The 25,006-nt window shown below is 42.2% G+C and overlaps 1 protein-coding gene across 12 annotated transcripts in view; it reads left to right on the plus strand.

Moving 5' to 3' along the window:
* The first annotated feature begins 743 nt into the window (after positions 1 to 743).
* LOC306789421 (band 4.1-like protein 3) overlaps positions 744 to 25,006 on the plus strand; it is a 42,768-nt gene continuing 18,505 nt past the window's right edge. For 8 of the 12 annotated variants that reach the window (XM_079285355.1, XM_079285365.1, XM_079285362.1 and 5 more), the window contains exons 1-7: positions 9,348 to 9,489; positions 16,734 to 16,912; positions 19,831 to 19,974; positions 23,857 to 23,973; positions 24,199 to 24,241; positions 24,356 to 24,431; positions 24,587 to 24,805. In XM_079285355.1, the coding sequence (XP_079141481.1) occupies positions 16,745 to 16,912; positions 19,831 to 19,974; positions 23,857 to 23,973; positions 24,199 to 24,241; positions 24,356 to 24,431; positions 24,587 to 24,805 (767 nt within the window). In that variant the 5' untranslated portion in view covers positions 9,348 to 9,489; positions 16,734 to 16,744. Of the gene's footprint in view, positions 825 to 9,347; positions 9,571 to 16,733; positions 16,913 to 19,830; positions 19,975 to 23,856; positions 23,974 to 24,198; positions 24,242 to 24,355; positions 24,432 to 24,586; positions 24,806 to 25,006 lie in introns of those variants that run through there. The other 4 variants (XM_079285358.1, XM_079285360.1, XM_079285357.1 and 1 more) reach the window with 3 other exon arrangements.

Below are 25,006 nucleotides of genomic sequence, written 5' to 3' on the forward strand. Positions count from 1 at the left end.
AGAAGGAAGGAGAGGAAAGAAGAAAAAGGGGTTGGAGACGTATCGCAGGACTGCTGTATTAGACTGCTTTCGTTTTAGCTTGGTGTAGGCCTCGCTAAAACAGATTTAAACTACCTCATAGGCTAGGAGAAACATCAAGTATAAAACAGTTTAGATAGCTCCACTTTGACCAGCAATAACAATAAAACGCTACTTAATTCATCACTAAAAATAATCCAATAATACAAACACCAAGTACTTTTGCTTTTGATGCTTATTTGCTTATAATACTTTTCATTAAGTAACATGATTACAAGGCTTTTACTGGTTATGCTGTTATATAATAGTGTACATTTACATTCAGGTGTTACTTTTACTGATGTAAAGCCTCTGATTATTTCTTCCACCAATGAATTACACATTTATTTTACTTCTTAGTAGTAGCCTAAATGCAGGAAATACAAACTATGCAATCAACATTGTCTGCAAGTTCAACCATCGTTCAGGAACATTGACTTTGGTTTGCAGACTTTTATCATGAAGCATCTGAATGCAGCTCAAGCTAACGAGGCCATCTAGTGGTCATGTGACACATGGATGACCATCAGACGTCACGTCCTTCATCCTGCAAAGGCTCCACCAGGTGGCACTGGGACTTTGCAGCCCGCGTCGTCACCGTGGGCGTGCCCGTTTACAAGTACTGTGGGGGCCGATTCCTTCTTTCTGAGGCAGGAGGGGCGGGGTTAGCTCGGCCCCGTCTCTGGGAAGGTTTGCCAAAGTCGGCGCTTACAGGTGTCTGGTCCTTTTCACCCGGACGAGCACCGCGTCGGAATTCCTGGTCTCCGGTAACAAACGCTCACACACACACACGCACACACACTGGTATCAGCTGGTGTTTAGGGAGCTTGGTTCTTGTCATTATAGTCAGGTAAAGCGTTTATTACAGTTGTTTGTACGCTGCACAACTTCACTACGTATCAACACTTGACTGTGAAATACTTTGGGCAGCATCGACATACAGTTATCGGTCATTGACATTGTTTTATGTTTGATTTCCACAAACTAATCGCTCAGTAAATGTTTTGTTTCATTTTTCATCTTATTTCTCTCTCTGTTTCACACACACCGGGGTTTCCAACACGCTGTGACGCGCCTGCTGCTACTTTCCCCTGTGACTCTGTGAAATGGTGAGTACACGTGTTTGTACACGAAAGTGTGAAGTATGTCACGTAAACACTGAGGTAATCGGTAAAGAAAGACACATGTCTGACTGGGTGTATGAAAAGAGACGTCCGTTTTACTATAAGGGCAAACAGAAGGCCAAAGTGCATACTGCGCAGCTCTTCAAAATAAAAGTTCAAAAACTACTTCAGTTTATGGTGATAAAATAACTAAACCAAACTCTCAACAATATTTACTTAGGTCACTTTTTGGGACCTTACATTGACTTACATTAATTTACTGGAGTGTTGCCCTAAACAACCACGACTTGCCTAACCCTTACCGTAACCAACTAAAACCATCGTTAACCTGATCTTAAGTCTGTAATGTGTCTCCAAAGGTAGCCTCAGTTAGGAACACACACACACACACACACTAACCTGATCAAAACTTTGCTGGGCACAGGCAGACAGTTCGGAAATGGGAAGTCATCACAGCATGTGTTTCCGCTTGTATTCTCCCCAAAATAGAAATGAAGAGCTCTTTGAACTTAAGACGTTTTACTGCACACACTTCTACTAAAAGAGGTACTAAAACTTTACGATGTGGTGATTGTTTTAAAACATTTTCTAATGACCCAAGATTTATATGGCTGTAATGAAGTCGTATTTATTGTCAAGATGCACTATGGCTTTTTATAGGGCCACACGGCCGCTGTCACAGTTCAGTCGTATTAAATGAAGGTGACTGTACAGGACCAGAGAGGTAAGTCCGGGCAAAGCCTGTTGGACTTGTCATGTTCACTGGCTGGTGGTAGCATGTACAGCGCTGCATGCTTCTCTGTGAGGCGTTCATGAGTACCGGTAGATGATTATCAGCATTTGCTGAGCTGGTGCTTTTGCTGTCATCATGACTGACTTTTGTCTTTGATAGATCTTAGTATGCAAAATGCACCTGCAGTATGTCACGTCATATAAGCAGGGGCGGTAGTGTTATGTCCTTCCATACTGATTTTATATTATTTGAAATTGGCCTAAGATTTAAAGACTAATTATAAATGACAGTGGATTGTGTTTGGTTGCTCCTTAACTTGTGCTTCAATGTAGTCAAAACTCTCTCACAAAGCTCATATGTTGCGTTCTAGAGATATAATAGTCAGAAATAACAATACAGCCCCTAAAAGCCCCTGAAAATGTGATTTCAAACCTTAAACCTACAATAACAGAGTGGTTTGACCTCTTGGGAGCAATGGAAACAAGTTATGAACATTGACATGTGATCATCACCTTTTTAAACTGGTTAGCAAACAGTTGCTTATTCACGCATCCAGCAGTTACAGGACAAAATAGTCACGCATTTTTGAAGTCTGTTTGGGTCCGCCTGGCAAATGTAGGTCCTATATTAGCTCTCTTATAGCTTTGCTTTTAGTTTCTACCAACTCCTGAGGGAAATATCTGTCTCGTTAGCAGCTAAATGCTCCACCGTGTTCACCAGCTCGTCCCTCACTGTGTCTGTCTGCTGTTTGGTGCTCAGCAGCAAGTGCACGGTGAGTTTTTACAGCGTTTTCTGAAAACAACTCCCTGATGCGCCCCAAAGCGACGCTATGAGAGCAGTGAGAGGGAAGCAAAAGCAGTGAAGGTGTGGGCCAGACGGCTGAACAATGAGCCGATACTCTCTTTCAAGCAGGAGCTGCAGGTTTTGGGGGATAATTCTCTATATATCCGTCACTACGAGTGATCTCGTTCACATTAGACGTTATCATTTTGACGCATTGTTATAATAATAATATTGATAAAGCTAAAGGCGGACTAGTCGGCATGATGACGTTTTTCTAGTTTCTTTTTAGCCACTTGTTAGCAACTGCCTTTTTTAAGACGCATATAAGATTCTAAATTTACGAGTGGGGTAATAACTTACATATGTTATGTGTTAGAACAAAATGTTAAAATCTGTTGAGCTTGTGTTAACCACAGACCTGATTCCAGGCATGAAACCAAAACCCATTCCAAAGAAACATTGGGTTCGAGAGAAGGGAACCGAAAATGCAGAAATGCTGACTCATTTCCTGGGTTTTAGGACTCGATACTGCTTAATTATATTTATTAAAAGTATTTTCTCCAGTAGTGTGCCACCAAGGTTTGATTGACATTGACCAAACAACCCTTCGACTGTCATCAGACTCTTGATTTGTTGCTAAATCCTGATTGGTGCTTGGAAGTATGTGACATCACGTTTTCAAACTGAGCCAGTGAGAAGAAGCCGGACCGAAAGAGAAACGGCTGTAAATTCAAAATGGAAATCTGCACTCACTGATTACAGCTCGCAAACACTGTCATTACGTGATACCAGCTGTAACATGGAGAAAGTGTCTTTACATTTTGTGGGTGACCGTGTTACTTGCCTGGTTTTTCAAAGCCGGGCCACTTGAACTCAGGAAGGTTGTAATTATGGCCGAACAGCAGGGAGTTTCCCAACTCTGACTTTGACTGGAATGCAGCATAACGTACAAGAGCGTCTGAAGATGTCGTGTAGGTGTTACAATTGAAAGGCCAGTTTCGCTGACTTACAGTAAAGAACATCTTATGACCTTTTCGGGGAATGCATTTCCCTGCAATTTCCTTTTTGAAGTTTTATTTAATTTCATGTCAGGCTGACATAACAAGATAAACTCTTCATTCTGTGGCTCGAGATCATTCATTCATTCATGTTCATAATTAAAGCTCATCTACGGGAGAGATTTCCTGCTGGTGTTTTGATGGAGTATTGCCAGTGATAAAGACTATCTCTGCCTTGTTATCTGAGGAATTAAGATCAGTACTACTGTCACATCAGTTAACGGTCAATAGCACTGCTGGCGTTTTACAAAATGAAGGTTGTGGAAGTGCCCCTGTGTGTGTGCGTGTGTGTGTGTGTGTGTGTGTGTCAGAACTAGAGGTTAAAGGTAAAAAGAAATAGTCTGCAAATCTCTGGCATTATCAAGATTTAGTGATAAGACATGCAGAGGTTGGCGTAAAGTAATTTCTTAAGACATTCTTAGGACAAAAAGGGCTGAGCCAAATATTGAGTTATTACATTATGCCCTCAACCTTCCCACAGTGCACTCTGTAGGATCAGGTTATTAAACTAGAATAAAAACTGTTTAGATCTCCACAGCTGTTTTTTCAAATATTTAGATATTTGTTTTTATCATATTTAGATCAATTGAAGAAAGAGAGAAAATTTGAGCTCGACAGAAAAATAGTGTGCAACTATTTTGATAAACGATACATTTACATTGTCAGTAACTTCATTTCAGACCAAATGAAGATAGCAACTGTTTTATTGTGACTTTCATGACAAAAAGGCCGTCACAGCTCGCATCATCATGTAATTAAAATCAGAAGTGTCCATCAACAAATGTCCCTGAGCAAGACGCTGAACTTCTTCCGGCTCACTTGTTATTTCTACTGTAACATCAAGAGCATCTCCGCCTGAAGTGCAACATGCAAATGAAAGCGTCAACACAGATTCCCTGTCAGTTGAAGTGAGCTGAGCTCGACACGTGAGTGCAGTGCACTTCGGGGGCTGACGGAGAAAACGCCTGTGACTCAATGTTGTTTAGTGGAGAGATGAGCTTGTTGGGAGTTTTGTTATCTCCCAATGTTGCCTGATCACTTGAGTGCAGTATGAGGTTGCCTTTGCCTTATAAAGCTACAGCTCGTGGGGTGGCACCTTGACACTCACAGGGTATTTATAGTCTTTGAAGTCATCCAACAAATGTGCTATTGTAAAGGAACTTTTGTTTCTTGCCAAAAACTCTGTTGCACTGGTTCCAATGTGCTATTTTGCTGTGAACGTCCAGGCACTGAACTTCCCTTTGTCCTTGCCTTAGTTTATCCAAACTATGACACGTCCCACATTATTGTTTCTATTACTATGTAACTAAACATAGACAACAAACGGATGCATTATAGCCCAACCATACTAGTCAATATTAGTATTGATATTTGGAAGTTTAAAAAATACAGATCCTTTAGATTTGTTGCCGTTGGTCGGTTTACAACTTTGGTCCTGAATGAAATATCTAAACAGTTACACGATGGATTTCCATGAAATTGGTAGAAACATTCACATTTGCTTCAGGATAGTAATTCTGGTGATCCCCTGACATCAGCACCTTAGCATTTAGCTTAGCGCTGTAAATACACTGAGCTGCTAGCATGACTGTAGACTCTTAGCGGCGGTCGAATGGTCCTTTTTGCTTCGAAAGGTTCCTCACTCAGGGAAATGACCCGGAAGTATCTCAACAGGCAGCCCTGATAAGAGCTGGTCAAGCGCAAAGGAAAAGTGCTTCAATGCTTCCTTTCTTATCTCCTTTAGCATCCTTTTAGCATCCAGGTGATAGTGGCGTCCCACAATTCCATGCGACGGCACCACAGCATACCCACGTCAATAACATCTGCTGAGGCATAGTTACGTAGCCTAGAGTAAGGGCAGTCGGATTCTGAATTCAATTCTGTGATTTAAATTCTTCTCCTCAGTTGAAACGCTGGTATCCATAGAAGAAGAATGATTCTAAATTCTGCCTCCAACCACATATGTGCCGCCCCTCCCTTTCTCTGAAAATGCCTGGTCTCTAATCACTTGACGGGCACAATCATTAGCCTACTGCTTTCCAAAGGTTACAAACGCAGAACACATTTACGATTCCTTCGAGATAAGATGTGCTTCCGACATGCAAAAAAAAACAAGAAGGGGAGTGCTCCTCAGTGTCTCGTTAATAACCCCTTTTCACATTAAACTGCACTGTGTACCCTTGGCTTTATATGAAAGGGAGCCATGGTTGAAAATAATGACTTTTCTAAAATGATGGTGAAGTGTGATGACAGAGTGTGCTCAAGATAGGGAGTCGGTTTGGGAGCTTTGGCCCAGTCGGGGTCGTCAAAATCGGACACTAATTTGGCTCGTATGCTCGCTGACCTGCAGCCCTTTGGGAGTGAATGCGCTTACAGCTGAGTAGAGCTGGACAGCAGGGGATAGTAGCTTTAGTTAGTTAAAGGTGAAGAAGAAAGCAGAGCTGGAGCCAATTCCACTACGAGTTCATTGAGTTCGAGGGTAACAAGGGCCCGGTAAAGTCCCTGGCTGTTGTGTATGAAAGACAAAATGGAAATGTAATTCTGTGTTTGGGCAGAGACCTTTTCCCCTGACCTTTTTAAAAAAATAAATAATTAGATCACACAGATACTTTGCCATGTATTGTAAGGGACATAACTCGATATAACTGTGTATTGATGAAGTGCCAGCCTGCTTGTTCTGACTGCAGCACTGGAAATTGAATTTCCAGGATTTAATGGGTTTTTTCTCTGCCAGATCTTAGTCTCGCAGCACTACCGTTTTAAATACACCACTAATTTAAAATCCATTCATTTGACATGCTTTACTTTAATTTCAATCATTAAATGCCAAATTGCTGTGTAAGCAGATCAGCATCATGCAACTTTCTTCCTGTAAGTCACGAATCATGTAAAATAGAAGAGATAGTGGCAGCACTGCTAGTTAACTTTCTATGAAAAGGACAACATAGCCTTATGTTTCACAATTATGTTAATACTCGAGAGAGAGAGAACAGACGCTGGAATTCAAGGCTATCCGAGTTCAAGGTCGGGCCTCGGAGCAGATGAGCGGCACAGGAACTAAGTGTCTACACGCAGCAGAAAAAAAGTGAAGAGTTAAGCAGCCACATACGCTACGCAGAGTCCAGAGATCACATGTTGTCTGTCCTGTGTGGTATTAATCATACTGCTGACCAAGGGCTGTTCTGGAGGCTCTGAGGAGATTTGCACTCCCACTTATCTGCAGATCACTATACATACAGAGAGTGAGAACTCATAGACGGTAGGAACTCTATTTTTGTAAGAGGCGCAGGGCTGATTTTTTTTGAATGTCCTTGAAGTGTTAATTATCTGGAAGATGTTTCAATTTAAGATGTTTTCCCCATTTGTCAGTCAAACACAGTGGGTTAACGTATCAGTTCCTGTACAGCGGAGATTATTTACTGAATACAATAAAGCTGGTCAGCAGTTACACATTTTCACTGAGGAAGGCCGGAGTGTTTGTATTACACACTGATTCAAATAATTTTAAATAGAGATGAAGTACGCGTTCATATATTTCAGCTTAGACTGTCTTATTACGTTGGTTTTGCCGAGTTGGCTGTTAGTAGATGCTGTCTTGTGCTTTTTGTTTTCTGTCTTTATCTGTAAAGACAATGTGCCAGACTCCACCTGCTCTAAATGCAGATAACTATTGTTTGGCTGTGCAGAGGACAGCTAGTTCGTTGTTCCTGCTTAATGTACAGTGTGTATTCTCAGAGAGACGTATTGCGGTGATGTTTATTATAACAATCATATCTGTCATATAAAAAAACAAGAAATGAAAGGGGGGAAGTGAAATAACCTATTTTGAGAAATGCTAGAATAACAGTGTGTGATTGCTGAGGCTGGAAGGCTTCCTCTCCTCATGTTGTCGCCTAAATAAAATCACATTATAAGACCTTTTATGGTTACTGGAGCTATGACATTAGACTCAGCAGAGATACTGCCATGAGTTATTACAGTGTCGCTGTGAAAAAAGCTATCTTCCTGACAGCCCTCGCCGGCTATTATTTCTCCTCACTGCGTCGAGGGTTGCAGGAATATTTTTCTTCCACCCTTTGTTTGGCTACTGCAGCTCTAAACCTCACTCTACTCACTGATGGCTGCTTGCAAAGTTAAGGAATTTAAACTTGCACGTGAAGAAGAAGCTCAATCCCCTTTTGGATTGTAATGTGATTCTGTGTCTTCACTGTAAAACATTCATTGTTGTCGGTGTTGTTTTTTTCATGAGCTGTCTTACAGCTAGCTAGAGGAGGAGACGGTTGTCTGGCTGCCTGTAGGAGTTGAACTGTGTGCGTTAGTTGATTTACCCTCTACTATCTGCAAAGCATGCCTGCTATGTGTCTGTCACCATTTAGGGAATTCATGAATGACTGCGGCAGAAAATTGTCTGAAGCCGTAATGTCCACGACTGTGTGTTTTTTGTGTTTGCATAGAATGTAAATTGTTGGCATGTGGTATCCTACTTTAGCATGAAAGCAATTAGATGAAATAAAAGTCAAATGGGTGACCGAGTTGGGTCAAGTTCCCACTGGGAGGCGGGAGGCAAAACCCTAAAATCCCCAGAGGGAACAACCCAGACATTAATTAAAAAGAAATGCTTTTATGTCTGTATTTGTGCACGCACAACCACATGTATGTACCTTGAGGAGGTGTGTGTGTGTGTGTGACGGTGTGTTCGTGTGCTCACTATATTGGTTTCTTTTAATATGTCTTGGATTATGTTTTTCATTTGGAGAATATTTGAAAGTGCTCCAGACTGGGAGTGTACTGTCAGTAAATCTTTCAGAAGCATTTTTCTGTGGCTGGTACAGGGTGAGCTAATTCTACTTTATATACTGTTAGTTACCTTAATCTATAGCAATGCATCATATTTAATGGGCTCATCAAAGCTTTTTGCTGTATAATTTTAACAGTAAAATAGTCTGGTGAACAGAACGGTTGTTTAACTTTGCTAAATTAATTTTTATTGCAGAAAAGAAAAAAATTTCTTTGTTTTTTGGATGTTTTTATAGCATTGTTTGAAAAATAAATACGCAGCATTCTGAATCTGGTTTAAGTGAACTAAGGGCTGCAGCTAATAATTACTTGCGTTACAGATGACTCTGCTGATTACTTGCTTGATTAATTGTATGAAATCTGAGACAATACTGAGCAATATCGAGGGGATATTTCATCAGCACGTTTTTGTTCAACCAACAGTCCAAAGAAAAGCAGAGCATCCTCACAACTGAGAAGCTGGAAGCAGAGTAGATTTGTAATTTTAGCTTGAAAGAATCATATAAACAATTCAGTTACAGTATTACAAACAGTGGCCAATTATTATTATACTAATTGATGAAACAACTCATTGTTTCTGCTCTAGTGGTGCATTGTAAGCTTGGCATAGCTGTATTGAGTTTTTTTGTATCTTTTTACATTTCACCACTGATTCAGTTTCATTTCACATGCGCTGCTTTTTTCCAGTGAAACAACAAACCTCATGCCATTCATTGGCATTCTGTGTCTCTGTGTGTGTGTGTGTGTGTTGAGGGGGTGTGCTGCTAAAATAATGCCCCGGCTGTCCTGATATCCCACAATTCTACTCAGCTGCACGGTGGAGTGTGATAGGCTGGTGGAGAGGGGGAACTGCAGCAGAGTAGCACCGCTGTCAGGAAACAGAAGCCCACTCTGAATGCAACTCGCGTAAACCAGCTGAACGAGGACGGTTTACCTGGTAATAAACCTTTTTTCTTCTGCTGCTTTTCTCATCTTATCTAACACCTCGGCGGTGTTAAAAGACACGCGCGCGTCCCCGGTATGTTCAGCTCTCCGTTTAATCTCCTCTCATTCCACATTCGGGTCGTCCGACCACAACACCCGCGGCCGCTGACAGATAATTCACATTAAAAATACTCTTCTACTGTATTCACTCAGGCGGAAAAGTCGAGCGGACGTGGCTAACCGTGTCGGAAGCGTAACCCTTTCATCCCAGCGTTTTTGCCTTGTAGCCTTTGCGTCACGTTTTAGCGACATGTTGTTTGTTTTTTTCGCTGAATGGGCTGCCTGCCGCGGCCGTTATTTTGTAGCTAAAAGTCGGATGTTTCAAAGCAACAAGCCGCTTAAGGTACAGTAGGCTAACGTGCTCCGGTTTCGAGGCAGAAATGGGGGAAAACGGGACGATAGATCTGATTTTGTTCCCCAACCTTAAACCCACGCGTGTTTTCCACATCAGTGGAGGACAGTGCTGAGTCACTGGCAGGCACGGTAACATTTGAGCACAGTTAATGGATTCCAATTGTTAAATTGTCGGAAGGTTAAGACGACATTCGTGAGTGTTTTTGATCTGCAGTGCGGTAGGCGTGGTTAGGGGCAGGATGACACGGGCTGGATCCTCTTTTAGCATCCTCGCATCCTCGTCAGCACGAGATGCAATGGCCGGAGTCTGACTTGACAATTTAATTAAGATGCACAGTAAGCTGTTGTTGCAGTAGCATTGGAGGCAGCGACATCGTGGGCCTTGTTGGCAGGCTCTCATAGTGTATATGTCAGCCAAATATGTTTTTAAACCTGTTAACCTGTTAGAATATTAAGATAACTGTCTTTCTGTCACACATTTGTTTAAAAACTGCTGACTTTATTTGATATTCAGGATGATTTTTCTGCAAAACCCAACTTCTGTAGGCATGGCGAAGCTTTACAGGCATGAACAACAAGTCGGTCCCAAAACAAATCTTTGTTTTTAGGGCTTTTGGATTTCCAGAAACATGACACCCTTTTTCCTTCCTTATGATTGGCTCGCAGTAAACACAGAGACACAATGGGGTCACTTCAAGGTAAACTGCAACAGCCTCTTTTCATTGTTTTTTATTTTTTTTTAGTCAACAAGGGTGAATTTGATGACGTCACCTTGTGACTATTTTCTGACACCAACTGATGAATCGTGAAAATGAGAAGCAGACTATGAGCACAATGTCCAAAATAACTATAAAAGTGAGTGATGTGAAGGCGTGTCCCAGCTGATGTCAACAACCCATTTTAACATGGTGCTCTCCTGCAGACATGATTACATACAGCTAATCGCATTATGCTTAATCCCTGTTGGCCCGTCTTAACAAGTTATTAGCTCCGAGATATAGTTCTGATCTTTTACATTAACGGGGGATTTTTCTTTTATCAAAGGTGCTGTGCAGCTGAACAGAGTGCTGCTATACATGTATTTCAGATATTTTCCCTGTCAGACTCATTGGTGATGTTTGTCCCAGGCGTTCAAGGAAAATAACCCTGGCCTTAAGCGACCGCACGGCCACAAAGAGATTAAATGCGACGAATAATACTAACAATAAGTTGGCTGGTCTGTCTGTTGTAGCCCTGAGTGCCTTACTGCGAGTGACAGTAATGCTAAGAATGTAAACGCAGCAAGCTGACAGGATTTATGGCCACCTCAGCAAAAATGCTCTCAGCCTGAAGTCGCCTTCATGTGACGAGTATCCCTTCCCCAATTGCTGCTGTTGAGCTGGGGAGTGTCTGGTCTTGTTCGGTCTACAAGGGTTCAACTAAAAGGTCTGTGAAAAGCCTCTGGAATGGCTACGAAATAGAAAAAAATACAACGTGCAAGAACGCATGTGTTTCAGCTGTTACGACACATGTACGTTACAAAATAACCTTCAGTTAAGCAGTGGCTGACGCTTGTGCACTCAGTTGCCAGTTCATTGGGTGCAGCTATCTAAAACGAATGCAGCCTAATAGAGCAGATCTGCAATGAATACTACCTTCATGAAGATTATAATGTTCAGTTATTGTTGAATCTGTTTCAGAGAGATGTTGAAAGTTAATGATCATTTTGGAGGCTGTAGTTTGTGGTTCTAATGACGCGTGTTTCTATTATTGTGTCCGCCCCATTCATATCAATGAGGGCAGACTAAACAGAAATGCCTTGCTGTTTAACGCAATACAGTTCGACTAAGATCTCCAAAATGGCCGGAACTTGAATCCACCCCTCTATAAAACTGCTTCAACAAAAACTGAACACTGTAACATTCATGAAGGTATTTATTGTTTTAATCAACTGTACCTAATAAACTGGCAACTGAGTGTCGATGCAAAATATGTCTTCATCCCAACACTAAAAACATAAGATAAGAAAAATAATAACCAATGTCTTCACTTTAGATGTTTTGCTCAGTCACTCATTCTCCCATTTTTCTAACTTGTAGCTACGTAGGACGTTTTTTCTAATAGAGCGCTCTGTTATTGCCTGGCCTGTTTGTTGGCTCTATAAATGAAATATTAGTTGCCAGACCTGTCTCTGTACTTAATTTATGCTGCACCAGAGCCGGAGAATAGTCTGGCTGAACCCTCTGAGGTAGAGCACGGATCTGTTGACGTTTCTTGAATTGTTAAAGGCAGGACGACACTTTGCTGAGCCGTGAGATGTTATTGAGAAACCTGTTGTATGCATGTGTATGCCGAAATCAACTTTGTCAAAATGTCTGTCCTTACATTGCAGCTTGTTGTTGTTTCAGTGAGGAACAGTAATAGTCTCTATAGAGAGTCAGGCTAACAATTAGTTCCTGGTGTTGCTTGTTACAGCAGTTTAGTGGACTGACAAGTTCAACTTTAGCTCGGTTCATTCCAGTCTAACTTCATTCTAGGGCTGCAACTACTGATTGCGCTCAGCATTGATTCATTTGGTTATTATTTTCCCAACTAATCAAATAGATATTTTGCACAACAAAGAATGTTCAGCAAAGTTTACATAAGCCTAAAATGATGTTCAAAAACCAGACACCGTCCAAAACACAGACTAGATTTACGAGATCGTAAGACAGGGAAACAATAAAGTAGCATTTTATTCATCATATAAGTCCCTTTCAAAAGTCATTTCGTTATTGTGACAGTTTACCTACTCACCAGTAGTTTACATTTTTGGTGGCACTCTATTAGAGCTGGCCTAATCCAACGGAATTGTTAAATCGACGAATGCTCGTACAATTTTGTCGACTAATCGGTTCGTTGATTTAATCGACGGATCTGTAAAACCTGAGTTTTTCTCGAAAGAATCAGCAAAAGCTCCACTTTAAATCTTGTGTTTACCAGAGATGTGCTCACTAGTTTCTTGGAATGAAGTCATTCTAATTGACTAAAAAGATTTTAGTCGACTCAGACCAACAACAGATTAGTTGACGAATAAACTGAGAGGGGACAGCCCTACGCACACGGTGCATGCAGAGCTAATGGTGCGTGTAATGTAAGTCGCTGCAGTTAAACGTATTCACTGAATGCCTGAAATCGAACGTGAAATGACAACAAACGTAGGAAACGAACGTCACTTTCACGAGAAGACAAATCAATAAATGAGTTTGTTGTTTTGAAGTCAGGACAGTTGAAACCCTTCGGGGATCTGTGGCCCCTCAGCAGAGGTAACTCTCACTTGAGTGGCCAGACCGGCTACATGGTCTCCTGTTACAGGAGCTGTTGTGTGTGTGTGACAGCTGTCAGCCCTGCAGCCATGTAGACGGGTCTCATCATAAACTGCAGGCCCACTCAGGATGGGCCTGGATGTGTCAAAAGACGCCAACTATTCCCCTGCATGTAGCCTCCATAAGCTCCTCAAGGGGGTGTGGGGGGGGGGGGGCCCAGCTGTGGTTTACTCTGGCTAATGGCACTCAGCACAGATGGCAGTCCCTCGTGTGTGTGTGCGTGTGTGTGCGCGTGTGTGTGCGTGTGTGTGTGCGTGTGTGTGTACAGGACACTTTCTAACAGTATGCATTACAATCACAAATGGACCTTTTTAAAATGGAAGTGTGCATGCATGGGGCAGCACCACGGTATTTAGTGTCAGTGATCTATTATATAATGTAGCTGCATATTGATAAACCTTTGCTTAGCCTTTAGCATGGCATGATGATCCACTGCAGTGGGTTGTCTCACCAGTCTGTCTGAATGTTTGTTGGCACACAGGGTTTGATAAACTGTGAGTTACTTTGATTTATATTGTAAAGAAGTACTTGGACATCTTTGAGTTTTGTTTATTTAAGCCTGCAGTTACTTGCGAATGTTGAAAGGTAGATTTGAAATGATTCGGATATGATAAGTAGATTCAATACTGTCTTGAATCCATCCCTGCTTCCTGTGCGCCTGAGGATCTTTGCTGTAAAACAGCAGCTGTGACTGACAGCAAATGTAAAAGCTTCAATGACTTTACATGTTGAATCTCTGTAACTCAACATTATTCAGCAATCAAGCAGCAAAGCACGTGTTTAATGTGTTAGAAAGTCTGACAGTTAGATTTGAAAGACTTTGCTTCAAGCTGAATCTCTACATTTGTGCAATAATCAGCCGCTCCTGTATACCAGCAGCGATCCAGGACACTAAATGAGTTGTGAACACAGCTTTCTGAATGCGTTATGTATGTGCCAGTCCATGGTGAGGGCCTCACACAAGGCTACTGTGTGAGGGCTGTTGTGTGGCCCCGTGAAGAGTGCCTGTCACCAGTGACTGACCGTATTCTTCCTCCATTTCTATGGTGCTAAGATGTTCCTTTCCTCGCCTCCTACTATAGTTCCCGTTTCATATGGGGCTTGAGAGAGAAGCAACGGTTAGCTGTGCAGCCGTCGCTGATTACTGAGCCGCTCCTCAACTCTGCCACACGTGACACAACAAAGTAGCAGAGCGCTTCTCAAAAGGACTCCAGTTGAATTTGCCTTCGTGGTGGTTTTAGCATTAGTTTGCCTCATTTGGAAAATATGGTCTTTTTAAAAAGCCAGGGTTGGAATTTGGATCTTGTGACTTCTTTGCTTCACGTACGTTTCCGCTTCTCGGGCCTGTAATCAACATTCGGCCATCTTTACGGCCTTTTTATGGCTTTTTATGGAGTACTTGAAGTTTAAACCCGAGTAAGAGTTTGATCAGCATGTTGCGTTCAGTGACCCTTGATGTTCCTGACTTCTATGATGGCATGTGCAGAAGTAAGGTGTCCAAGTCCAGATCATTCCGCTCCATTTAAACACCAACAACTCTCTCTGCTGGAGTGTTTTGTGTTACTTGTCAAATCTTTATTTGGCTTTATATTGTATCCCCATTTTAAGTGATTCCATAGGAATTCAAACCCACTGCTTATTGCGGATATGAATTACCCGTTGGCTTTCAAAAAACACAATTTCCTACTTAAGAAGTGTATCATTCTGCATTACAATAAGCAGCAATACCAAATGACATTGAATCAAGATGTTGTTCTCCCTAGTTGGCGCTTTAAACGAGACAACAAAACACTCCTTTCAGTTTAGCTCAAAGTATTTTCAGTTTAGCTCAAAGTATTTTAAAGCATTGTATCTGTCAGAGTGTAAGACGAACAAAACAACATGGAGGCATGATGAGAGCAGGGACTCCAGCTGTTAATAAATCCAGCTATGTGCCAGCCAGTCCTGTTCACAGCAGGACACGTGGCGTTAGGCATGTGGGCCAAATTTAGTCCTCGAAAAAGCTTTCAAGAACTGAGACAGGTTTCTTATTACAAATTGTAAAGTATTGTGGCCCCCTAAAGCGAATTCTTGCTTGACCTGTTTCAAAATAATCAACACCTAGTGATATTCTTTTTTTCTTTTTGTTGCATTTGGTTTCACAGTAGTTTCCAATTGTAGTTGTAGTTTTTCATAAAACATGGCCGTCGTTTTGGGGATCACCTCGGCACCACAGTGTTGCTTTTGTTGATCCAGAGGCCGCTGTCCCCCGGCTGGAAGTCAGAGATCCTCCCCCGAATCCTCCCGGAGTAAACACGGCCCTATAAATAGAGCCGGCCGACAGCAGAATGACAGGCATCCGTACTACAAACCCCAGACTCCCTGCAGCAGAGGCCCCAGTGTGCTGTCCCGAAAACACGGCCTCCTAACCCCCACAACCCAATGTCGAAGTCTGTGGGTACGGTTAGCACAGGGGGCCCCGGTGCCATCTGTCGTCTTCGTTTGGCAAAACCGGCTATTAGACGTTTCCTCTCGTTACACGGTTTTGGGCCCTGGGGGCGGCATCTGTCGCTGGTGTGCTGCTATTGACAGAGGGAAGGTCGTGCTCTGAGAGACGTGCACTGCTGGTGCACTACATGTACTTTGGAGGGTTGTTTGCAGGGTTGCCACCAGTGTATTGCAAGTACACGGTGGACATATTATTTTCATTCAGGATTTTTGTTTTTTTCTGCTTTAACTGATTGTTTTGGAGCCGAAACATGACGTATATAATGTTAGTCCATCAACAGAACAAGAATTAGCTGATGGTTCAGGTCATGTTTTTAAACCAAAAGGTTGAATATTCTCCAGCGCGATGCTTTTCTCTGTTTTATTCCGTTTTATTTATTGTAAACTGAATATCTACAGTTAATAGAGAAAACCGATAATGACGATAATCGTGAGTTGCAGTCCACGTGAGAGTGTTTTGAGCCAGTTATATGTGTGATACATACAAGAAAGAAAGAATACTAAATAACTAAGTGTTTGATTTATCTTTTAATGTAATATATTACCTCTAGTTTCTCTCCCTCTCTCTCTTTTTGTATCTCCGTGTTTCACCGAGGGGGGACAGTGAGATGGCATTCAAACACTTTGCAGTCTCGTGACCAAAATGAGTCCCTGAATAGGAAAATGAATGCCCCCTCAAGTCAGAACAACAACTACCCCCCCCTAAAGACAGGCAGTCGCCCTCGATGGAAACGCTGAGTATATTGTAGAAACTGTGGATGTCAGGGCACCAGCAGTCGAAGCACTTTCCATTATCAGCTGTTGAGATTCTTAAAAACGAGACTTGAGTGCACCAAAACCACTTTACAATCATTTTTTTTAAGTCTGCTGTCAAACAATATCCACATGTCTGCATTTGCATCAGAGAGGAGCTGATGGTATTTAAATTCATAACTAGTCAGCTGACTCATCTAGCTGTCCTCTTTACCCTTTACCCTCCTCCTCCCCCCCCCCCCCCCCCCCCCCACTCCAGCGTGATTCACCATGACAACTGAATCAGGAGCAGACTCGGAGGCCAAGCAGCCGCAGGAGAACAAGGAGACGGAGAAGGCGAAAGCTAAAGCAGCAGCCGAACCCACCTCGCCTCAGAACCAACCGGAGCAGCTCCTCCCCGCCGCCGCCGGACACAGCACCCCGGCCAGGAAGGAACAGGTCAGCCGCCTCGTCATTCACAGTCAGCGAAAAATCATTCCGCTTCAAACGTACTTTTCCGATATTCAACTGACACTTAAGTCATTTATTTGAAGGTGTTTTCATTGTGGTGTGAACACCGTACGTATCCCTCTTAGATTGGCTTGAATTTGAGAAAACATCCGAGCCGTTCGTCTCACTCCTGAATGAATTGTGTCTTTGTGTGAAAAATGTAAATGAACAAAATAAAAACTGACGCCATGACCTCAGTGTTCTCAGCGGCGCTTATAGCCATGCAACAGATGCAGCCGACTTTCAGTCAGTGCTCGATGCTTTCATTCTGGAGATGGCCTGAAAGATGTATTGGAAAATGTAATTGTTCCCAGTCAGCGGATTTCACTGAGTAAACAGACCTACTGAAGAAAAGCTCAAGGCTGACAGCAGTTCATGGTTCCAGACCTCTAGTTTAGGTCGATGAAATGAACTCTTGATTTGAACTGCAACCATGACTTATTGTCGATATTTTTGAGTGGACTCGGGTCCACACTGCGTCTTTAACCGTGGGGTATTCAAAAATAGTAAATGAAATCAAGAACCGCCATTTTGGCAGGTTGGTTTAATTTGCGCTCTCGATGAATTGATGCTTAAAGAGTTCCACTCCCTGGATGGGCCTTTCCTACCCTCCTGGCAGTGAGTGATTACAAACGCATAAGCCGAGTCCGACTGGCAGGGGAACTGATATGCTACGGTACTTTCGTAGGTCCAAGAGGCACTAAAGTAATTAAAAACGTGATGTTATGCCATTTTCATATGTCGTCCTCCCGGTCACTGATGGCACATGGATATGTACACCAATTTAAAACCATGCGATTGCTGCAGTGTAGCTACTGAAGGTTCCCAAATAACATAGCTTGTAAAGCAGGAGTGGGAAAAATGGGCAGGGCAGCATTAGGTGATCTGTTATGAAGAAGAGTGAAGCCCTCTGCAGCCCCACTGATGTTCTCTAAAATCTAAAGTGCTTGGCCCAAACAATCTATTATCTAATCACTCTACAAATTGAATTTCCAGTGCTTCTAAACTGCAGTGGGACTGTTTCAGACTTGAGGCAGATTCCTGCTTATTCCTTAAGCTTGTAGCTGGTGTTGTTATCTGAGGGTTCTGATGGAGATAAACACTGTATTGAGTTTAAACTTATAGATTTCCGTCATTTACAATCCGCTGACGTTAAGGAGTTGAAAGTTACCACAGCCAGATGTGGACAGGCAGTAAAAAGTCAGTGCTGCTGTTGAGATGTTTTGCCTTTCTTGTGACGTGCGATCTGAGCGCGCTCAGGCTCACGGCCCCGCTGACCGAGCAGCGTGGCTTTTATCATGATGTGGAAAAAAACGAAGTATGGAAATGTTTGAGGAGAAGAAATAGAGCATGAGTCGGTGCGCAATTCATAATGGATGGTAATGAGAGAGCAGCAGATGCTGGGTGAGGTGATTCATCATGTCCTGGCAATGTCGCAAAAAAAGATCTTGGCACAATGTTTATGAAATAAATATGAACGTACACATTAGAAAACTGCGCATGACCGACTTGATGATGATACCCTTGAGATTATACAACATTGTGAACATCAGATCTAGCCTTGCTGTGTATACTCAGATAATCATCTGATTCATTTATCTGGTTGTATAATTATCATTCGCGATGCACCAGTCAATCAACCGATTTTCAGCTTGATCGGCCGTGACCAGTCGTGGCCAGTCGGTCTCAAATATAGCCACTTCTGTGCTGATCATGTTTACACTCGTGTGCTGCATGTTGGTTCACGTCGAGCAGTAACCGACGATTATCACGGCCACACACACACACACACACACGCATGATAATCATGGTAATCCCTGCAGCAGCAGTTGAGATGTTTCAGTCAGTATCAAAGCTAGCATGGCCACTAGCATGGCTAAAAACTACTTTTTAAATGTATAATTTACTTCCTTGCGTCCCTTAAGGTGTTACCTATCTGTGTTAAACAGCCCTCGTCGTGTCACGCAGCGGATGATGGATGACGACATTGTCGGCGCTGTGTGAGTTGGCAGGAACTGGGCTGAGAAATATGACAGCAGCCTGACACAACAATGTCTGTGTTTCCTGTGAGACACATGCTCAGGCTGAGCACGGTGCACATATGTATAAAATCTCAGTAGTAGAACTGTAGACGGAGGCCACTTCATTCATACTGTATCGTTCACGAATAATCCCTAAAGGTTTTGAATACATCATTTGGTAATTCTTGGAAATTTCGGACGAAATCAAATCTAAAATTAGACTTTAATCCTCATGTTCTCTGCAATGTCCTTCTATTGTTCAGCACCACTTCTAAAGGTGTCTACTTGAGCTGCATTAGATAGATACAATGTGATGGATTCAGCCTGTATAACGTGATGAGAATTTTTCAATACATAAATGAAACTGGGGGCATAAAATCCACTTTGTGTGTAAGTATGAATGAAAAATGTCTGAAAGCCAGAGGCCTCTTTTCCCGCATGAAGTCAAGTCAGCGAGGGCTTTGTTTTCAGCCAAGTGGAAAATTGGATTTTCTCTATTTAAGACAAAATGGCAGTGCACCTCTAGCTCTCCTCGGTGGGACCCGATTACATTTACACAGGGTGTCTCCAAATTGAGGTTTTGGACATGTGACAGGACTGGTGGTTTTGTCAAAGACAACTACATGAAGGAACTGACGTTGAGGGCAGTTGGGTAAGGAAATGGTGAACAGAAGGCCTTTTTAATTTCTGATCTGTGAACACTTTAAACTTAAAATCAGAATGCCATTCATACAATGAAATCAATGCAGAAACTTCTCGCTGCTTCACTACGTTTAACAAAGAAAACTGTGATTCATCATTCAACTAATTACTGTTAAACAAAAGTTGTTGTTTCCTTCCTCTCAGGAGCAGCAGGAGGGGGACCAGGTATCGCACAGGTCATCCACCAGTCGTCTCTCCAGGTCTCCTTTGAAAGGAGTGAAGAAGACGAAGATCATGGAGTGTAAAGTCACCATGCTGGATGGCTCTGACTTCACACTCAATGTGGAGGTGAGAGGAAGCGGGAGACTTTTTGCGAGAGGGTAGTAAGGTAGGGAGGAATGTAACCGATGTAATGCATACAGGGCATCTAGCCGACGCATTATTCACTTCTTTAATTTCAGGATAAAACAGAGTATCTACTATATTCAGTTTTCCCTTTTCTAATTTTGAGCTGGAGTCTGAAGGTATATTCAGTTATTTAATAGGCCGTCAGCACTTTTCCTGGCAAAAAGGATGGAACAGGGTTCATGGAAAAGTTATAATCATTTTGGTAAACACAACACGTGGCACCATTTAAGCCTGGTTTTCACAAAATATTAAAATGATGGTTGACAGACGGCCGCAACTTTGATCACTGGATTAATATGTTAAAACAGAAGCGTGATCCACTAAGACATTGTCATAGGGTCGCCTTCTGCTGCGCTCTTAACTGCTGGTTTAACAGCCCATCTAAGAAGGATTTAATGGATTTCACAACACATTTGCATTGTGTCAAATTTGCTTCGTGGAATTTGTCTTCCCCCCCCCCCCTAAGCTTCTCTATGTAGTCTTGACAGAGAAAAAGCAATTCATACGACTGTTCTTAAATGTTTAGTTCTTACTTCAAAGCTCATCCAGAAATAAACCCTCTGAGGAGAGGAGAGCCAACAATCGGCTGGAAAACACGCGTCTTTGTGTTGTAAATGTGGATGCTTGAAACACGGCCACACCAGCCGCGTGGCTTTTATCATCATGTGGAAAAAATAAATATGGAAATGGGATTTTTTTTGCGGAGAGAAGACATACAGCACGAGTTGGTTGTTAAGCATTATGGGTCAGGGCGTGAGAGGAGGGTGGGGTGTTGAATGGATTCACTATGTTCTGCCCTGGCCATTGCAGCTAAAGAGAGATATCAAAAGTTAAATGTTTTAGTTATAGTTGTAGCACTAGAGCGTGGCTACCAGGATAAAGCCTGCACAGATACGTTTGTCTTGTCTCACATTGCTTTGTAAGGCTACTTGAGTGGAACAATTACTGATTGTCTATAGATTTAAGTATCCTTTGTTCAGAAGTAACTGCTACAAGAAGAGGCCTTCAAAGAAATATATTTTTGTGATAAATGTGAGTGTCACAGTAGCGTCTTTCTGCCTTCAAACAATCGTTCTTTCTCTTCGCGAATTATCAAGTCAGGAATAAATCTGAATGGTGAACTTATTTGACATTTCACTTTTACATATTTATGTCCTTCACAGTGGAAAGTTGAGCCTTTTCTCAAAGTTCGAAGTCCTTCAACTTTGTACATTCTCAGAATGTGTGCGGCCTGAACAGGGAGAACCAGACGCTCCTCCTCAAATCTCCTTTTGAGCAGATTCCTCCCCACCAGGGGTTTGGATAGAGGGATTAGCTTGGCTGCTCTTGTGTTGATGGTAAAGGGGTTCAGACTGTGAAATGAGAGCATTTGTTGGAGGGAATCAGTTTCATTGAATCTGTGTGTTAACACTTAACATGATTACTTTAATGTCCCACTGGGGCCAAGGAGGGACTCTTTAAGGACAGGGATCTGGAAACCGGGGTCAGTCTGGACTTCCTGCCCTTGAGACAGTGGCAGAAAGGGTTTCTGCAGTGCTGAAATAGCTGCATGTTGAGATTCGACAAATTTATATTTGCATGCGCACTTGCAGACGATATGCTTTAAGTCGTTATCTTTTATCTAAATGTAAAATGAAAGTAGATAAACTGACATCACTGGATTGAAACCTGCTTTCAGGATGCAGGTATTTTAAAACTTACTTTACATCTAGAAGTCAGATTATTCAATCAATAAAATATGACGATGAAATAAGCTCCATTCGCAAAACCTCAATGGAAATGCAAGTGTAAAAAATGACATTCATTCCAGCCCAAGTCTGCTTTTTCCATGTGGTCGTGACGGATGCAGGCACCTTTTTAGGAAAGAGCAATAATACAGAATCAAGCTGCTAGAGGATGCAGTGGTCATGCTGTAGGCATGAGTCACACTTAGATGGTGTTGGTATTGGTGTTGGACAATACTCACAGGAACCATTTCAAATGATGGTCACACTAGAGAGCAGTAAACAATCAAGCTAATGACTTGCTTACTTAGCAGATGAGTACTCATCGTAACCAGTAAGGCACATTTATGATGAGTCGGAGTGATTTTACTGAAGAAACAAAGAACAAATCAGTTGCATGAAAGAGTCCCAACAGCTGATAGGTCAGCTTATGGTGTTCGACACTGATACAATTGAGGTCAGAGGATTCTCGGATAATTGCCAGGCAGTTGTCGTCCTCCTCCTCCTCCTCCTCCTCCTCCTCCTCCTCCTCCTCCTCCCATTTGAAACTGGTCCAGAATGTGGAGATTTGACACTTCTATCCCTCTGACCTTGTAGTTTTCCCAGCTCAACTCCACGTCTGCACCAATCCTTTCCTATCATTCTCTGTGACACAGAGCTGCGGAACCTCCCCTACCTCACTTCAGAGGGTGTTCTGTCTTAGTGGAGGTGGATAAAAACACACATCTCACTGCCTGTGATTTATAACAACAACACATATTTTTGAAAATCACTCTAGCTTAGATGCACGTCTCTATCATGGCTCTAAAGCACATGACAATGCATGCTAAATGTCGTCTTTAAATTACGGCTGCAACAATTTGTGGATTTATTAAATAGTCAATAAACTACTATCAAATTTATCTGCAGATATTTTGATAATCATTTAATTGCTAGAGTAATTTAAGCAAAAATCCACATCTTCTGGTTGCAGCTTCTTCAATGTGAGGATTTGTTTTTTTGTGATTGTAAACTGAATATCTTTGTTAATTAATTTCAAATGAGTCTGCAGTTAAGTGGATAATGAAAATCGTTAGTTTCAGCCCTACTTTTAATTCATGGTTTGGTGATGTAGTCAATATAATCCTTGTGAATCTCCAAACTCACTGCAGCCACTTATTTAGTTTCCTCTTTAAATTTGATCAAGATTGATGATTCTTTTCTTATTTGAGATCAAATTTCCTTCCAATTTCCTTCTGATCTCATTCTCTTTAACAACCCTCGGGAAGACAGAACAGACGCCAGATCAGTCTGCTGCATCTGCTGCACTCCACGGTCGGCCTGGTAGACCACTGTTTGACTAAACGGGCTTGCAGATCGCAACCTTTTTGTGATTTGTGTGTGTGTGGAGGTTCTGCCAGTAAAGCCAAGTGTTGTGTTCTGAATCCACCGTCGCAGCAGGCCAGCAATAGCTGGCTTTAGCTTTAGCTTTGTGCAGGAAGGAGACGTCTGTGTTGTGGAAACCTTAAAATATCTCGTGCGAGTCCCACCGCCTCCAAGCGGGGGAGTCGACAGCGCTCCAGCCATTGACATCCGGCACTCCGCTAGAGACGTGCAATTGATCGGTTTTAAGTGTTCACATTGCTGATCATGAATTTGAAAGGTGTATTTATACTTCCATGCTTTTTATAGGAGGAGTTGATCCATAGTGGCCCAGTTAGTCAAGCGTTGCTGCAATACCTTTGAGGGTTCACTCCTGCAGGGGAGGCAGCAGTGTAATGTGCTGCATCATCATGCCGTTTAAATAATTTAAAGCTTTGATTTCATATTGCGGTTTTCTGAAAGAAAAAAGTTCAATTATCTCCAATGACATCATTAGATAAGTTATGTTTTTGTTTTAATGTCATGTGGTTTATTGTGCGTTTTGTCTTCATCGTTGATAATAGTGAAGGTTCACAAATACGAACGGCCGTAACATTAGGAAAACTCTTCTCATGCAATATAACACGCAGAGTCTGGCGGTACAACCCTTTTTAAACTCTCTTCTTCATAAAAGGCGTAAAAGATGCGATGACTTTCGGTGTACTTCTTGTTGAATGAGTTTCTTTCTTTCTCACAGAAACGAGCCAGGGGCCAAGTGCTCTTTGACAAAATATGTGACCACCTCAATCTCCTGGAGAAGGACTACTTTGGCATCACATGCAGAGATGTAGAGAACCAGACGGTAAAGGAAAAGGTCTAATGTGCTAATTATCAGTTTTTATGAACTTATTATTAAAGTAAGAATTGTATATTAAAAGTAAGGTTATAGAAGATCCAAATATGCTAATGCCCGTTGAATAACGTGTAAACTTTTTAAAAGTCCATCTGTAAAAGTGCACTTGAGAAGTCATTTAAAATAAACAGTTTTTTATTCATTTGCTCACAAAATTCTGACGACAAATGCGTTTGTCCGTTGCAGAATTGGCTGGACCCTTCCAAGGAGCTAAAGAAGCAGATTAGGAGTAAGTCTAGTAGTCTAATAAAGCCACGCCAGTGTTAAGTCTTTAACAGCCCAACAAGGTGTATGCAATTGTAAAATGCTGCTTCAATAATTCAATGTTCTTTCGACTTCTCAGCCGGTCCCTGGAACTTTGCTTTCAACGTCAAGTTTTACCCTCCAGACCCCTCCCAGCTGACTGAGGATATCACAAGGTGAGCTAGCGGCTAATCTACAATTGATGAGGATGCAGGTAAACGGATATCTTTTTTTTTAAACCCAGAAGGTTTTACAAAGAAAATCCCGATGTAACATTTTATAACAAACAAAATAAGTTGACCGTTTTCTTCGTCTGCTGTTCCTCCCTCAGGTACTACCTGTGTCTGCAGCTGAGAGACGACGTGGTTTCAGGCCGTCTGCCCTGCTCCTTTGCCACCCACACGGTGCTGGGCTCCTACGCAGTGCAGTCTGAACTGGGAGACTACGACCCCGAGGAATTGGGCAGCGACTACATCAGCGAACTGCGCTTCGCACCCAACCAAACCAAAGAGCTAGAGGAGAAGGTCATGGAACTCCACAAGACCTACAAGTTAGTCTCGGCATGGTTTCCTAAACGCTTTCTTTTATGCTACTCGGCATAGCTTTTGATCAAGAATGTACTCTTCAGTTATACACTGTGCTGCTTCTGTAAAAAGAGCGGTTATTAGACGGAATTTTAAATTTGTAAAGGTTACTGATGTGAGAGGTAATAATAGAAGGCAATTCAAATGAGCATATCAACAGTACGTCT

The sequence above is a fragment of the Melanostigma gelatinosum genome, assembly GCF_949748355.1.
Source record: "Melanostigma gelatinosum genome assembly, chromosome: 15".
Taxonomy (NCBI): Eukaryota; Metazoa; Chordata; class Actinopteri; order Perciformes; family Zoarcidae; genus Melanostigma; species Melanostigma gelatinosum.